The 17,315-nt window shown below is 57.0% G+C and overlaps 1 protein-coding gene across 10 annotated transcripts in view; it reads left to right on the forward strand.

Annotated features, from left to right (window-relative positions):
* Positions 1–17,315, forward strand: part of PCBP3 (poly(rC) binding protein 3) — a 269,593-nt gene that overhangs the window by 250,673 nt on the left and 1,605 nt on the right. For 4 of the 10 annotated variants that reach the window (XM_045776978.2, XM_045776979.2, XM_045776984.2 and 1 more), the window contains 4 exons: positions 9,670–9,748; positions 10,433–10,492; positions 13,335–13,387; positions 17,062–17,231. In XM_045776978.2, the coding sequence (XP_045632934.1) occupies positions 9,670–9,748; positions 10,433–10,492; positions 13,335–13,387; positions 17,062–17,231 (362 nt within the window). The remainder of the gene's footprint in view (positions 1–9,669; positions 9,749–10,432; positions 10,493–13,334; positions 13,388–17,061; positions 17,232–17,315) is intronic. The other 6 variants (XM_045776981.2, XM_045776986.2, XM_045776982.2 and 3 more) reach the window with 3 other exon arrangements.

The following is a 17,315-nucleotide window of genomic DNA, read 5'->3' on the forward strand; positions in this document are numbered from 1 at the left end:
ACCCCAGGATGCACATATGGGGGCCCAGGGACTGAGGCGCAGTGTGCAGCAGCTACAGGGCAGCAGCCGTGATCCAAGGGTGTCTCTCCACTGGGATCTCGACGTGCGCTGGGCAAGAGGCCAGGAGGCCTGCGGGAGCTGGTCATGCGGAAAGGGAAGAGCAAGGGGGGGGGGGCAGGCCAGGGCAAGGAGGCCAAGCTGGGGATCAGCCTCGGTGCTCTCTAAGCCGTGTGAAACTTGCCGAGCTTCGCAGCCTCTCCCGAGAAAGCGTTTCCTGCCTGTGTTCTCTGTGGTCTGAGACTCGGATCTGGGAGGTGCCGCCAGGCTGATGGGCGCTCGCGTCTTCTGCAAACCCCCGCACATTTGAACTGGGCGGGCGCGGACGTGGGCAGTGAGACGTACAGGCAGAGCAGGCAAGGGCTTTTCAAAATGAAGCGAGGCTAAATACGAGTGTGGGGGACGCGGGGATTCAGTTCACTAGCGTCGCAGGGACCTCTCAGAGCAGAGGAGACACACTGGCAAGGTGTCCTTTTGAAGAACTCCTCAAGGGCAGAGCGTGCTGAGCAGGAGGCTGTCCCCACCAGGCACAGCCCTGAGGCCGTTTCCAGTGGCTCCTGGGTTTAGGTGGTGACGGCCTTAGCGCTCGGTCACCTGTTGCCCTATCTGCCCGTGGCCACCCCCACACATGAAGCTGTCCTTCTCCTCCTGCCCAGAACATGCCGTGAGGTCCCTACCTCCTGGTTGGACAGAAGCCGGACAGGGGCACAGCTGTCTGCATTCAGCTGGTTGGTGGGGCGACAGCAGTTCTGTCCACCTGTTCACTCCCGTCCCCTGCCTGCCCACCAGAGCCCACAGCCACCTCGATCTCCCCCGTGAGACACGTGTCAAAGCCTGGCCTCTGCTGGTGACCCCCACATCCCATTCCATGTTACCAGGGATGCTCTTCATTCTTCTGTGAGCTTCTTAGAGATCCCAGCAGTGGGGAAGGTGGTGAAGGTGTGAACCCACTCAGCCTTCTTGAAAGAACCATCGGCAGCTTTAAAACATGTTAAGTCTTAGGCCATAAGGAAGTTGACAGCATTGCCCAAGAAAATGAGGGAGCAGTGGAAGTCGGTCTGTAAGACCCCCCACAGGAGGCAGGGACAGGCCCTGTAGCTCCAGATGGGTGATGCCCTGTCCCTCATCATGTCTGCTGACCACCAACTGTGACTGAGGGGATGCAGATGTTAGAGGCTGGGAGAAGGGGTGGCCTGTCCCCAGCGTAGGAATGCCGTGCAGAGTGTGAGCGCACGAGGGGGTGGGTCGGACACTGCGATGGTAGGCTCCAGGGCTCCTCACACACGGCTCTGAGTGGGAGTGATGGGAAATCAGAACGGAAGCCAAGTGGGTCACAGGCCTAATTCCTGGGATGGCACAGTGTTCGTTTAACGTGGGGCCAGATGGTCTTGTGCTGCTAGAAGTGCAGGTATGCGTGCGAGAGCAGATCAGAAAACCCGGCTCGTTGACTCTTATAAAGCTCAGGAACTCAGGAACACAGGGGTCTGGCCCTTAGTAAAGGGCACTTGACCCCAGAGAACAGCTCTGAGGTTGAGGCAGGAGCCACAGACCCACTGACAAAGACCTGAGGCTTCCTGTAGCCTCTGAGCTGACAGAGAAGCGTTTCTGGCCTGAAGTTCCCAGGGTTGTGAGCACGCGCACCTGTTGGAAGCTGGGGAACGTCATTCTGGCTGATTGATTTTTGTATTAATTGGTTGTTGTGTCTTTCCATGTGATTTTCTCAGAACCTCTTAAAAGTGGGTCGTTTTGCGGGTTTTTTTCACAGATTGGTTAAACTGACTTATAACTAACTGTTGCATAATTGCCTCGTTACGTTTGGTAGAGACTTGAGATACTCGGCTGTTCTCAGGAAACAGCTCTCTGTGCGGGACCCTCCGCTGTGTAGAGCGGCTCCAGGGGCCGGGCAGCTGCTGGGGCTCAGGACTGGGAACTCTGAGAAGTGCATGGCTGGCAGGCTCATGACGTTGAAGACTGCACAATCATGTCGATACTCCATCCAAAAAAATAAAACAACTGTCTGGTGGCACCGGCAGCGATGGCCAGGAAGGCAACTTTTATCTGAGCTTAGTATTCAGTGGGGATTTTAAAGGCTTTGTTTCTTAGAACCCAGATAAAATAATGGTAGGAAAAACTACTTTATTTTATGATATAACTGAATGCAGTTTAAATACTTGAGCCACGGGGGCTGACACACAGCACAGGGTCTTCCAGCAGCCCGTGATTCGAATCTCAGACTGCGAGAAAACATGTTTCTTGAGCTGAGTGTTACTTTATCTAGAACTAAACTGTACGTGTTTTTTCTGTGCCTGGCATTGATGAGCGCGTTCTGGTTCACCCTTCCTGGAGAGTCGCCAGTGCAGGGTCACGCCTGCCACTCCCTTGTTTTGCCTGAATCCTGGACGTGCCCGAGAGAGGCACCAGGACGCTGGGTGTGGGGAGGATGGCCCGAGCCCTGGCCTGACAGCCGGAGCCCTTGGGCAGCTGCCTCTGACCTCCACGCAGCCTGCCCAGGTCCTCGTGGCTTCAGACATGGCAGGGGAGGCAGCAGGGACTCAGACGTGGGAACCTCCCCGTCCTCCTGCCCACGCAGTACCTGTGTCTCTTCACTTACTCCATGTGATCACACGGGAGGGATGAGTCAGCTTCAGGCGGACCCCCATGTGTCATTCTTCTTTGCTGGTCTTCAGAGTATCCTAGTCACTCCCTCACGTAGCATGCCCTCGTTTAAGGGGCACTGAAAGCAAGCAGAAACTGAGCCGTGTGTTAGAGGTGACAACAAATGGTTTGCCGCATCTGCCTCTTCGCCTGCACCTGGGGCTGACTGCGGGGTAGCGGTCAGGACAGCCACCACACAAGGAGGTGGTCGCTTCAGAAGCTCACGGCCAGAGCTAAAGAGCCGCTGGCCTCCAGCGGCAGCGCCCAGTAACCAGAGTTACAGAAAGCGTGTAAGTAGTGAGACGGTAACACGGGAGTCGTAACAGAAGTAAAAGACATCAGTGGGAAGATGCACATTAGGTCCTGCGTGGAAGGTGTTTCCTAGCTGTCCACTCACATGTCACTGTGGGTGCAGGAACTCCCCTGATGACCGCAAGTCACCTCTTCTAGAACCCTGTGGGGATGGCGCAGAGCCTGCTCTTGGCACCTCTCAGTGGAAACAGTGGGGAGAGTAGCCAGCATTCGCAGGCCACCCGGCTGCTGGGCATCACCTCTGCCCCGCTCTTTCCTCCAGAACCCTGCAGCTGGGAGTGGTGGGGAGGTACCCACACACCGGACACCGACCTCCTGGGGTGGGAAAAGCAGGAGGCCAGCTTGCCTTAGATCTGCCCTGTCTCCCTGCCCCCAGCCCAGGTGAACTCAGTTAGCCCCCTCTCCTGCTGAGCCGTCGGAGACCTGGCTTCCTCCTCCCAGCCTGCCCCTCCTCAGAGGCAGAATCTGCGATTTCATCCCATCAAAGCCCTAAGAAGAGGTCATCACATGGAATGAGGAATGAGGGAAGATTCTAGGAGATAAGCATGTTTCAACTAATAAAAGAAGCCAATCCTCACATTCAGGAATCCCAACAAATCCCAAACAAGATAAATAAAAAGAAATCCAGTTTATACATATCAAAGTAAAACTGCGTAACATCAAGACCAAAAGTAAATCTCCAAAGTGGAAAGAAAAGGGATGTTACAAAGGAGCAAGAGAGAAGGTGAGGGGATGTCTCACCCGCTGCCCTGGAAGTTAGAACGTGATGGCATGATAAAGAAAGTAATTGTCAACCCAGTCTTCTATCTTAAGAGAGGATCTTCCAAGGACCTAAATCCAAGCATTTTCAGACAAACAGCCGTGACCAGCAGGCTCGTAATGGATGCCCTTCGCCCTTCGGGAGGACAGTGATTGCGGAGGAAAGACTAGAGATGCAGAAAAGAGGGGCTTGTTTCATTCACATAAGAACAGGCCAAGGAAATATTGATATAAATGTAAACATGTAGGTAAATGAAAGCAAAAATTGTAAAGTCAACATCAAGGCTGTGTAATTTGTGGAATTAACAGAACAGAACAATGGACAAAAATAGCAGATGTATGCTTCAGGTGGACCAACGGGAATTCGAACTTCTTGTCGGTCCCTGTGTCGTCCCAGAAGAGGCAAAGATACGGAGTTTAGACTTTAAATGTACGTATTAAATTGACAAAGTGACTGATGACAGAAAAGAGGTGCAGAGGGGAGAGGGGTAGGGGAATCTAATCCTTACAAAAGAAGAAAAAGAGTGAAAAACACGAAAGAAGCCTTAGAAAGTCAGGACAATTACAGGTGCAAAACAAAATGGCAGAAATTAGTCCCTATATGTGTAATTATGATCAAAGTAAAAGTAAGGTTCCAGTTAAAAAATAAGACTGTCAGACTTTAAAAAAGAAAAAAACAGGAAAAAAAAAACCCTAAACAAATAGACAGCAAACAAAACAGGGAAAAAATCTAACATTTTTTTCCCCAAGAGACACACGTAAAGAAGAAAGACCCAGAAATATTGAAAGGATAGAAAACGCTATCCTGGGAAAAGACTAACTGCAAGAAACCTTATATACCAACATTAATATCAGTGGGATGGGAACAAGACTTTAAGGCAAATTCTATATTTATAGTCATTTATATATTGATTAAGTCTCAGTTCACCAGAAATATAAATTCAAAACTTGTATGCACTGGAAACATATCTTCAAATACATGTAAAAAAACCTAACAAACCATAAAAGTTTGTTAAAATTTGACAGGCATGTAGGGAGCCTGCAGATGACTCTGCTGTGACTGATGGAGAGTGAACACAATTCTACACCACATGCGAGTGAGTCCCAGAAACGCCCACGGCACTGGGCCACACGTCACATCAGAAAGAAAACTCACCATCTATCAGAAATATCATCCAGGCTACACTCTCTCACCACAAAGCAATTAAGTTGAAATCAGTAACTAAAAGTTGACTTTAAATAAAGAACTTGTCTTTATTGAAAGTTAAAGAAGACCAAAAAGGAAAAAAAAGGGGGGGGGACATACCAATTTCATGGATAGGAACATGAAATATCTTTAAAATGTCAATTCCTCCCAAATCCAGGTACAAATGCAGTTCGATTCCAATCAAAGTCCTGACAGGGACTTCACATGCTGTTTAAACTTCATAGGGAAGAGCAAAGGCCAAGAATCATCAAGGTATCCATGAAAAGCACATACGGTTGGGAGAGCTGTCCGAGCAGATGCGGGGACTGGCTGTAGAGCCATACTGCTGGACACACAGGGTCTGGGCGCCAGGAGTGACCTGGGCCACCGTGCCACCCAGAAAGCCCGGGGTCTACCCACGCCAGCCAGGGAGCTGCAGGTACAGATGGTGGGGGCAAGGACAGGTGGCCATGGTCATCACGTGGGAGCAATGAACCAAACACTTCTTACGTGTCAAGAACTTCAACACAAGAGGGGAAAACAGCAATTTTAGAAGAAAATAGAGAAGATCTCTCTCTTCTCAAGTCAGGGGAGGGTTTCATAAACAAAATGTGAGCACAAACCATGAAGAAAATATAAAAGAATTTGACTACATTAAAATTAAAAAATTATCTTTCTGTAAAGACACCAAAGGAGAGTGGGGAAAAGATCTTCCCAGCACATACAACTAAAATAGGATTAATATCTGAAATATAAAAGGATGTTTTGTGAGTGAGCGAACGTCAGTCCAATAGAAAAACGGGCAAAGACACAAACGTTTCACAGGAGAGGAAACATGAACACATCCTGAGACTCATGGTGGTCTGTTCTTGACAGTGAGTGGCAGGTGCACAGTGCGCCCATTTGGTGAGAACTCAGTGAGTTTTAGCCTTTGTCTGCATTTAGGATTGGTCTGTTTTTCTATTCCAATCCAACATTCAGTGGAAAAGGTAAGGGACAGAGAGCTGTCCATCTCACGACACCTGCCCCTCCCTCCCCCTCTGCCTTCCCTTTCCTTCCTCCCTGCCTCCCTCCCTCCCAGTGATTTGGAGGCACTTGTGAGTACTGGGAGTCTGATTTTTTAATGGCAAAAATATCTCAAAAAGTAGGAATCCCCTTAGCACTTTTTCTGCTCCTTCCTTAAAAATGTAGAAATTGCATCCCAAGGAGATGAAATGCTGGACTAATTAAGGACAGAACCAAGACGAGAGGGAGGCCAGCTGACATCCACCTCCATCCGCCTCTCTGCCCACCTGCTCCCTGGACTGGTGTTATCCAGGCACCACCGTGTGCCCAGCCAGTCTCCCCAAGACATCACTTTCCCTTCATGGTGCGTGCATGAGGGAGACTCAGCACCAGGCTGGCCGTTTCTTCACACAAAGCAGCCAATGCCTGGCAGTAGGAGAGCTCAGGGCCAGGACTGCTGAAGCTCCCTGTGGGCAGCGACTCTCCGGCCCACGTGCACCAGCCTCGGGGAGGCTTCATCTGCCTGCGCCTGTAGCATGTGTGGCCCTGGGCTCTGGAGCCGACCCGCCGGACGCACCCCATCTGCTTACCCGCCAGGGAGGCGACAGAGAGAGACCAGAGGAGCATCCGAGGTAACGGATCTGCGGACAGGTGGGTAGGGAAGCCCTAGGTTGTTCACGATGGTGATGCTCCCCAACGGAGGTGGACTTCGTGGCCGGCTGCTTGCTCGCCTGATTCCCCTACCCTACAGCTCAGGACGGAGGCCTGCGGAGACCAGACAAGCCCTCCTCCAATAAGCTGGTCAGTGCTGGAGCTGACCCAGGCCAGTCCCGCCGTCAGGGCCCCGCTCTTCCCTGCTGTCCCCTGCGGTCCTGAGCAACACACGGCTGTGCGTTCCTGGGGACTCAGGACAGACAGGAGAGGACCCTGCCCTCGGGAGGAGCCCAAGCACCTGACGGGACACGTGGCAGGACAGGAGCACAGAGCAGCCGGGCCAGCAGACCTCACAGCACCAGGGCCACCCCCAAGGCTCCCTGCTGGCCCATCCCCTGGACAAAGGGCTGGAGCCCTCAGGGGCTGGTCATGCACCAGGCCACCGTCCCTGTGTGAGCACTGCGTCTCATGGAAACCCGAGTGACGGTCAGAGCGCACTGCCTCCCCAGCCCCCCACCGCCCGGCAGCCCTGAGCCCGACTCGCACAGCCTTTGTGCTTCAACTTCCCATGTGCTGTCTCCAGAAGTGGGGTCTCCTCCTCCGTCCTAGGAGCTCGTAGTTACTGCCTTGTAACCTTAGCCTGAGGGTGGGTTCAGAGCACACCCCTGCCAGGTGACCGCTGGGACTCGCGCTTGCTATGCACAGCACCTGCGGCCCCTGCGGCTCCTGGTCCCATCAAGCTGGACCCAGGTTCCTGGGACCTGGTCTGTGTGGTCCGGCCCCCAGGCAGCACCTCAGCCACAGACAGCATCACCCTCTCCTCATCCCTCATGCCCCAGGATGCCGTTGGGTACTTGCCATCTTTCTTACTTGTCCCTGAAAGAGGAGCCTTTTCTGGGCTGCCCAAGCCATGCAGCAGGGTCTCTGACCCCTGTAGTCCCTTCCCTGCAGGGTCATCTTGCCTGAGCCACAGCGGGTGCAGGTCCCATATCACCTCTTGTCCCTGGGACTTTAATGGGTGTCCCTGTGCCAGTATTTCCTGGGTGTGCTTTTCTGACAGCTTCCTCGGGGGATTTCGACGAGTGGCTGCTCGGGTCACACTGTGCTCAGTGATGTTAGGTCATGGGGCAGACCTGACACGTGCAGGGTCAGCTCCTAGCCCCAGGTGCAACCTTGACACGCACCACCTCATCAGGGACTCGCAGTACTGAATCTGACCCCAGGTCACCACACCCCCTAGCCTGTGCTTCTCAGGACCCCTGGGCAAGACAGTCATACCCCGAGTGGCCTCATGGAGTCCGTGCGGCCAGTGCTCCCTGGGCAGGCCCAGCCCATGCGCCACAGGTCAGGGAGTGCCCCAGAAGACGGGGAAGCCTGCGTTTAGAGGCACTCACCCTCTCCAGGATCAGAGGGAGAAAAGCAGACACTCTGTGATGGCAGTGTCACAGGAGAGGGCCAGGAAAGACCAGGTGCAGTCATTGCAGCTGCGGCAGCCCACCTCACATCCCAGGGGCTCACACGGCGAAGGCTCCACCTTGAAGGGATGACCAGGAGACCACAGGCTGGTCATGGCGTGGCTCCCAGCTGCAGCTGGGATCCACACACCTCCACTGTGGGAGCGACAAGAGGCTGGACTGCATGGCCAACACGCCGCTCGCCCCTGTGCCCACAGCTGCACCCACGGCATGGCAGGCGGGGCAGCCATGACCCTCCTCACACTGGGAAGGGGGTTGGCGTTTGTCTTTGTATGGGGCTGAGTAGCTGAAGGCCCACAGTGACCCACTCCTCTCTTGCTTTGAGGTGCATCTATGAATGCTTCGGGTGCTGGGGGTGTCTGTGCCTCGGGCACAACCACCGCCTCCCTGACATCCTTGCGTTGCAATGGGGAGACCAGCTCCTCCCTGAGTGCCCCGCCCGCTGACCCCTGGAAGCTCCAGGGGGGCCCTGTCCTCACCTCCAGACAGGAGTCCAGGGCTGGCCCTGGAGCAGCACGGGGACACGTTTGGCGTGGGCCTGCTGTCAGGAGCAGGTGAGGAGCTGAGTGCGTTTCCCAGAGTGTGCGGTGCAGGCCCTGCAGGTGAGGTAGGCCTGATGGCATCCCTCCTAGTGTCCAGCGCTTAGCCTTCGGTTCCCAAAATGTGGCCAGGACTCACCACATTTACCTGTACCTTCTGCTATTTTGGGCTTTTACTTAAGATATGAGGCCCAGATAGGGTGCCCTTGGTGGCTCAGTCGGTTGAGTGTCTGACTCTTGATATCAGCTCGGGTCACGATCTCAGGGTTGTGAGTTCACTCCCCGCATCAGGCTTGGGCTGGGCGTGGAGCCTAGTTAAAAAAAAAAAAAAAGAAAAGAAAAGAAAGAAAAAAGAAATGAGACCCAGATAAAGACAACTGGAGAAAGCACTGTAGGTGGAGGACAAGGGGACAGAGAGCGGCCAGTTGGAGAGGTGAGACTCTAACAGCCCTCGCAGCCCCTTGGAGGTGCTCTCCCGCCCCCACAGAACCTTCCGGCACTACATTCTGTGATCCTGGGGGTCCCTGGAGGCCAGCTTGGGGAGGCCCTGCTGGGGAGCAAGGCTGGCCCTGGGGCAAGGTCCTGGCCTAGCCAGGGCTGGGGCGGGGCTAGGCTTGCAGAAGTTGGCATTGTTCACAAGGTGTGTGCATTCTGTAAGGACAGCATGACCTCAAAGGCCCTAGGGGCCCAGTGGGTCCTGTTCTGTGGCTCTCAGACCCTCCCCACAGAGCCCAGGGGCCCAGTGGCCTCTGCAGGCCTCTCTCGCCTGCGTACGGTCTGGGGATTGCTGCCCACCAGGCCTGTGTGAGCTGCCAGGGAGCCAAAGAGAGGAAAGGAACTGGGTGCTCCCTCCCAGTGGCCCATTGGTTTCCCAGGCCAAGTCCTTGCGTTCTGCTGCGTCTGCCATGTGTCCGCATGGCCCCCTCTATCTCTATTTGTACAACGTTCTGTTACTGCCTTTTTAATTTGGTGTGACTTGTGCTCGATGACAATAATCTTCTTAGCTCTCGTGTCCCTCCTACCCCAGCAGTTGACCAAGCTCCACCAGCTGGCCATGCAGCAAACCCCCTTTCCTCCCCTCGGACAGACCAACCCCGCTTTCCCCGGTACGTACCCAGCTGCCCTTTCTGACCTCCTCTCTTCTCACCTGGGGACTCTCTTTCTGAACTGTCATTATTCAGGGCGGCGAGCAGAGCAGGTACAGTTGTAGTTGTGAATGCCAAGGATGCCGTGTAGACACGCCACAGTGTGCACGTAGCAGGGGGCTGGGCAGGGAGGTCTGCGTGTCTCCTGCAGTAGGCTAGTCACTTCACGATGGCCTTCTTGCCAAGAGACATCTGCCCCCGCCCCCTCCTGCTGAACACATCCATCTGGCCAGCCCTGAAGCCTGTTCTCTCCAAGAGCAAGAGCTCAGACAAGCAGATGGGGATGCCCTCCTATAGGAGGCCAGTGCACAGCCCAGGAGTGACACCTGCCCAGGACGGCACCCGGCCCTGCCCCAGGGGGAACTGAGATGAGCCAGCCCCCAGCCCAGGGCACAGTCACTATCGGTACCCCACTTGGCACAAGGGTGGGGGTGGGCCTTCTCTCGGCTGCATCTGGCCAGCCGGGCACGCGTTCCTCCCTGATAAGGGCAGGGCATCGCCTCGGCAGCCGTGCAGGTGACCACACACTGGACACGCTGGTCCGCCGTGCATGCGCCAGTCAGATTTTGAGCTTCCCTAGTTGAAGTGACCTTGCTTATCTCCTTGAGGGCAAAACATTAAATCTGTTTCTTCTTTGCTCTCCAGGAGAAAAGCTGCCTTTACACTCCTCCGAAGAAGCTCAAAATCTGATGGGCCAGTCGTCAGGTAAAACAGAAGCACACTAAATGGAGAGAGGGCAGGCCCAGAAGGCCGTGCACCCGCCCCTGCTCGGGTTCCGGGTCACTTGACCTGGCGGGAGGAGGGGCAAGGAGGCCAGATCGCGTCTGCCCTGGGGACTGCGAGCGCCTCAGTGCTGTCAGGGGACAAAGCCCATGTGGCCGGCCTGTGGGTCAGCCCCGGTCGCTGCTGGGAGGTGGTGGCAGGTCGCAGGCTCGGAGCAGAGCTGCCCGTCACTGAAGGCCCAGAGGCGGCAAGCTGTCATCTGTGTTGTCGGCCGCACGGTGTATGGGGGCCTGCGGTGAAGAATTCATGGTGACGTGTGCTTTGTGGAAATGTGTCTTGTAGGAGATTCAGCACAAGGTCAAGGAGCAGAGTTCCCTGGGCCAGTTTGTCTGCACCCATCTGGTTGCATTAATCTGCCCCTAGGCTGTTGCAGGGCAGGCACGGGTCTGCAGATCCCATCACGCTGGGTGTTTGGGGAGTGATGCCACTTGAGAGCTTATGGCAGGGCGGAGCCGGGTCTGGTGAGGGAGGCACCGCCTGCTCTCCTGTCCCACTCGGGGTCAGAGGAGAAGGGCAAGTGTCCAGCTGAAGGGGAACGCAGGAGGGCAGCACTTCCAGTGGGTGCTGCCTCTCACCCCATCGCTGTGTTCTGGGCCCCAGAATCTAGCTGTGTGCCCTGGGCTCAGACCGGCTCTGAGGTTCCGTGCACCCCAGATGGGTCCTGTCTCAGTGCAGCTTTTAATGCAGTGAATGCAGAACTTAATGAATGAAAATTAGAGAAAAACACATAGGATGTATTTGATTATGGAAATGGGTATCAACCCTTTTAAAGTATCTAGGTGGTAACACACAAATGGCTGTAAGCCCTCCGCAGTTTCATACGTGATGTCATACAATTACCCAGCAGTGGTATTCCAGAGATAGCTGGGGACCCAAGGGCGTGGCTTACCCGGGACACACAGCCCCCACCCCGCCAGCCGCCCACCGACCCTGCCCTGGCTTTCCCGGTACCACGTGCGGGCCTCAAGGATGTGGGACATGTGTGCACATGGCATCTTTCAGGCGTCCCTGTGATGACCTCCCACCCCAAGGCCCCGTGGGACCTGTGGGGAGAGCATGCACACACACACACGTGTCCCACCGTAGCAGCTGGCGGGGTAGAACGCATGGTGACTGGGGCACGTCACCGATGCTCGCAAAGCAGGTCGGGCTCGCGTGGCGAAGCTGGACTCCTGTCCCAGCGCGGGCGGCGTCAGCATCTCGCGAGGGAGACTCCCCACCGGGGCACGTGGTCCTCAGATACAGGAACGCCGGCTGCAAACTGGTGGTCTCCAAACCAGCAGTTTTTTTCAGTACCCTCTTGAAAAGTACTTTCCTCCCCTGCATCAGAATCTGCCAAGGTGAATGGATAGGACTGTCGGCTTTACGTCCGTCCCAGAGCAGGCTGTTTAGGAGTTCCCGTCTGGGACGCACACAGGACGGAGGCAATGTCTTAGATGACATTTTGCGTGTCTTTATTTTGTGGAATGTGTATAGATGGTTGAACAACCAGGTAACTGTATTGAAAATACCTCTATGAAATGAAGATAAAGAACAGAAACTCTAGATTTAGCTCTGCGAAAGCAAATGACAATTCGGGATGAATTAGTTAATTCAGCACTTGCCAACGGACCCCCCCCCCCCAGCATGGCAGGCCCTGGTGGGGTCTCTCGTGGCAGGGACTGATGACCGCAGCGCGTCTGGTGTTGGGGACACAAGTGCCATGGAGGAAGAAGCAGGAAGAGGGGAGGGGAGGGGATGGGGTGGGTGGGGAGGCCAATGGCAGGAGCACAGGGAGGAAGGGTGGGTGCCGGCGGAAGCAGGAGCCCACTGGTGGGTTTGACACAGTCTTGAAGGCCTCTGACTTGCATTTCCTTAGGCCTCTCTGGGCCTGTGGACAGTAGACCGAGGGGCAGGGGAGAGGCAGGAACCAGGCGGGAGAGAAGAGAGGGCTCAGGCTCCGGGATATTCTGACGGTAGGAGCCGGGCTACCATGGTTGTTCTGTGGGTGGAGGTTCCAGGTACGCGTGGGGCCTGCCGGGAGGATGGGGATGTCTGCTGTGGATGGACTCAGTGCTTGGGATGCCTTGGGATGAGGAGACGGAGGTGCTGAGGGCAGGTGAGCCTGCTGGCCCTGTCGCAGCCCACCGCACGTTCTGTTGTCCCTGTTTCGGGAGCAAGAGTAGATCTCGTCCTGTGAGAAGCTGTCTCAGGCCCGAGCTGAAATTGTAAAGATAAAAACTGGGGGCCTGGTGACCAGTTAGGCCTGTGTCTGCACATTCGGCACAGAAGCGCACGGTCTCCGCTGGGCGGTTTACTGGTTGACCGTTGAATCGGCGGGGCCGTCTGGGTGGGAGAGCTGCCTGTGGGGCTGGGCCGCGGAGCTGGCGGTGTGGGGCCCTTGGCTCTGGGGCAGAGGGCAGGAGGGGCAGCTGGCATGCAGCCTGACTGGGAGTGCGCAGGGGGCCAAGAGCCCAAGAGCACTCTCGGCCGCTCAGCATGGGATCCCCCAGAGTCTGTGAAGGGCATCTCAAGCTATCACACGGTGTGGCACAGGAGTGAAATACCATGTGCCCAAAACATGAAATGTCACTCTGCCGAGGCTCTTTGTCCTTGTTTTGAGAGAAGCTGGGACTCCAGACATTGGTTGCAGTTTGAGACTGAGAGCTCACAGAGCCTGGGCCCCCGGGGCATACGTGCCCCACCCATGTGGGCCGTGTGGGCGGGGCCGGGGGAATGGGAGCAGCCTGCTGCCAGCCTAACCTTGTCCCCTTGGTGTGCCCAGGTCTGGACGCCAGCCCCCCGGCCAGCACTCACGAGCTCACTATTCCCAACGATGTGAGTATGCCCAAACCCTCAGCCTCACACCCTGACCGGCCTGGGACCGCTCCCCTCTCTTCCCACAGCTGGGCATCCTGGCCATAAAAGGCATGCGATGTCTCACTCCTGAGAGACTAGACAGGAAAGGAGCCAAGGGGACTTCAGGGTCGGCCCTGGAAGAGCAGGTGGGCCAGGAACGCTCAGAGGGTCTGCTGCAGCAGGATGCCCGTATCTGGTGCCCGGGGCCTGTCCCTGCCCAGGACTCAGTGGACAGAGTGGCCTTACGAGCCATTCTCCACATGCTCAGCCCTCCCTGCCCTGTCCTCTGAACCCTGGGATTATCCTAAGGATGCTGACTCTGATCCGAAGCCATGGCAGCAGGGCGGGTGTCGGCCATGAGTCCTTGAGGGGCAGCGGCGCATGCTCGCACAGGAAGGTGGCTGCTTGGGCGACATGGCCTTCCCAGCTCACGTGTCACTTGGCCTTTTCTGCCCTAGAACTGAGGCCTTACAGATCCTTTGCTGCTTTGCTCCCGGAACCAGCCGGGCAGGAAGTCCTGGCCCTGCCTCTTCCCTCAGAGAAACAGAGTTGTGGCTTCAGGGGGATGGCCGGTGCCGGGTGTGAACAGGGATGAGCAGCGGGGTGGGAGAGGAGTGAGGCGTAGGCACGGGGTGGGGGGGGCCCTCCGCACCCCCCTGAGGAGATGCCACCCTCATCGGGACCCTGGCGGCCAGCTACAGGTGACGCGCTCCTGCGTCTCTGTCTTCTCACGTGATGATCCTTGAGCAGCTTGGCTGCAGGCAGCCCCCTGAGTCCTCACCCACGTGGTCAATGCAGGTGCCATGCTGAGCCCGTGGGGCTTCTCCTCGGAGCCTTTACAGAGACCGCTTCACTAACAACAGGAGTCTCTCTCTCGTCCAGCCTGCCTTCTAAAACTGGGGTGAGCCCAGACAGCAAGGGGAAGAGGATGAGGCGTGTTCGGAGAGCAAGCAGGGCGCCTGCTTCGTGTGGCCCGCTGGGGCACACAGGCACCGCCTCGCATGCCACGCCGCACCGCCCGCCTCCTCCCAGGGAGCCCCTCAGAGGGAGGCCACCTTCTTGGCTCCGCGTGCTCCGAGGGGGCCCTGCGTGGGAGGAGGATTTGGTGACAGCACTGCTAGGGGGCTTTCTCGGGCTCACCCCGGCCCCCCAGGGGAGGTGTGCGTGTGTCAGAGCCCATGTTCCAACACGCACCTGCCGTAACACCCGTCTGTGTTGCTGGTCAGCGCTACCTGTGCAAAGGGAAGTCTACCCGCACCTGCACGTTGCCACAGCAGGGCCTTGTGGATGGCAGGGCACGTGTGGTAACCTAAACCACACGTAGGTTCCACAGCACGGCCACCTGCCAGTGTGGCTACAGGGACCCAGGCTGGGTCAGGGCCGGCAGCCATGTGTGGAGCTGCCTCGGGTGGTGTTCTGGACTCCCCTGGCCTTGGGTTCTGTGGCTGATGTCACCGTTGGGCCCTCACTGTCCCTGTGCCTGTGGTCACTCCACACGTGGGCCCCGTCCCTGGGCCCAACCCCAGAATCACCCAGAGATCTAAGGGCCCACACAGGCAGCTCCGGGATGAGAGACAGGTGTGTCCCCACGGAGCCCTGGGGTGCAGCTCTAAGTCCAGTTAGGAGGGGCCATGGTACTTGAAAGTGTCTCTGTCACTTCCCTTCGGGCTCCCTGTGGAAGCCCGCTGGGTGAGAGGAGAGAGCTGGGTGTGGGCTGGATGCCCGTGGGGTCAGGAGACCCCGGGAGGGCAAGTGTATGGGCCTGCATGGCCCACGGGTTGCAGAGCAGGACTGGGAGGGCCCCACTCCCGCCGGGTCGGAGGGGCCTTTCTAGCTGCTGAGGCAGCAGGAGAGCCGTGGGCTCAGCCCGGTGTCTGCACCCACACCCTCCCAGCTTTATCTGGAAGAGGGACACGTCCCACATAAGTAAGGAGTGAGGGTTGACTTCAGGAGCCCCCAGGCCGGCTGGGGGGCAGCTCAGGGCCGCTCAGGGGTGAGGCCCCAGGGAAGAAGAGAGGGCTGGGCGCGAGGACATTCTCAGTAAGAAAACAGAATGAGGAAGATGTTTGAGGGAATGTGGGGACTGCGTGCCAGAGAGGAGATGGTTTCCTCGGATAGGGTTATTAGAGGAGAAAACAAGCCAGTTCTCGCACTGAAGGGGGAAGGTTCTGGAAGGGAGATTGGGCTGCTAGTGGTCACAGAAGTGTGAGGGTCCTCCTGAGTGCTGGCATCTTCTGGGGACTCAGCTGGCCCCACATCCCCCTCCATCAGGGGCCAGTGCTGCTGCCCCCGTGCCAGCCCCCGAGCCCAGCAGTCCCCTGCCTTTCCTGCCACGTCAGCGGGCAGCCCTCAAGATTTCTCTGCTGCCAGAGAAGGACCAGTCAAGGCTCCAGGCCAGGGACAGTAGCAGCTCCCTCACTGACCTCAGGGCCAGGCGGGTAGGGTCAGGGGTGGGGCCTAAGGAGAAGGGAGTGGGGTCTGAGAGGTTGGGCGGGGCCTTGTGGTGGGGGTGGGGCCTAGGGAGATGGGGTCCGAGGTGGAAGAAGCTGAGTCTCCTGGGGTGGAGGCTTCTCTGGACATCTGGAGAGACTGATGGTCTAGCGAGGCAGCTGACCTAACCCAGGAAAGGAGAGCCGAGCTGAGAAGCAGAGGTCACCTCGGGGACAAGAGCACAGGTCCAGAGGTATCTGTCTTTGTCAGTGGGCTTCCTTCCTGCACCTGGCTCCAGCCCCTCTGTCCAACGCCTCGGACACATGAATAGAAGCATGCTCCTAGCACTGCTGACACTCTCGGCTGACTGCTTAGCCGCTGGGTCACAGGAGGCAGACTTGGAAGCCGGCTGCACTGGCCCTGCCCTGCTCTGTCCCTGTGCTCAGAGCTGACCTCAGCAACCCCGGCTCAGGGAGGGACTCCGTTCTGCCCACAGTGAACATCGAGAAGTGCCGGCTGCCTCTTCTGTGGAGGCTTCTCTGGGGCCTGAGTCCTCCCCGCATAGCAGGGGGGCCGCCCCAGAGAGCAGGTCTAGAACTCGGGCTGCAGTCCAGCCTTGCGCGGGGCTGCTTCTGTGTCCCGAGGAGCGCTGGCTCTTGTCCTTCTGGCTGCTTGATTTTTGATGACCACCATTCCTTCAGATGGCCCAGGGCAGCCAGAGGTCACACAGTGGGAAGGATAGGGAACATCTGACATGTCCTGGGAATTTCACCCAAGTTCATCAGAAGACAGATTTCAGACAGCAGAGAGCTTTAAACTCTGGCATCAGACAAACATTCCTCCACCCCAAGGACACGGCCAAGAGGGCCCTGGTGCTGGCGCCTGAGTGCTCCCCATCTCCCAGGCCCCCGAAGGACACCAGGGGAGGTGACGCAACGGGTGCCTCTCCCCTTTGGGACTTGTCAGGACTCACTGCAGCAGGCAGAGCCCGGGCATCCGCAGCCTCACCCCCAGCAGGAAAGCTACCTGGCGCCCTGCCTCCTGGAGGCGGTGGGGGCAGGGGGGGCAGGCAGTGCCTCATCCTTCTGGGAGGATGGGGTTTGTGGAGTGGGGTGGACACCAAGGCTGGGCTGTCCTCCCTCTGGGGCCTCCCTGGGGCTCTGCACACACTCAGCTCAGGGTCGGAGGCTCTTCTCTAAGGAAGTCCTCTGTCCTTTCTCTAGCTAATAGGCTGCATAATTGGACGCCAAGGGACCAAAATCAATGAAATTCGACAGATGTCTGGAGCTCAGATCAAAATTGCCAATGCCACAGAAGGGTCATCCGAGCGCCAGATCACCATCACAGGGACCCCAGCTAACATCAGCCTTGCTCAGTACCTCATCAATGCCAGGTGGGTGTTCACAAGGCCCTGTCCTACGTGTCACTGACCAGATAGGATGCTCAGAGGACTGGCTCGCCACAGCGGGAGCCCAGA

Source organism: Ursus americanus, chromosome 4 (assembly GCF_024610735.1).
Source record: "Ursus americanus isolate L20-20 chromosome 4, mUrsAme1.1.p, whole genome shotgun sequence".
Lineage (NCBI taxonomy): Eukaryota > Metazoa > Chordata > Mammalia > Carnivora > Ursidae > Ursus > Ursus americanus.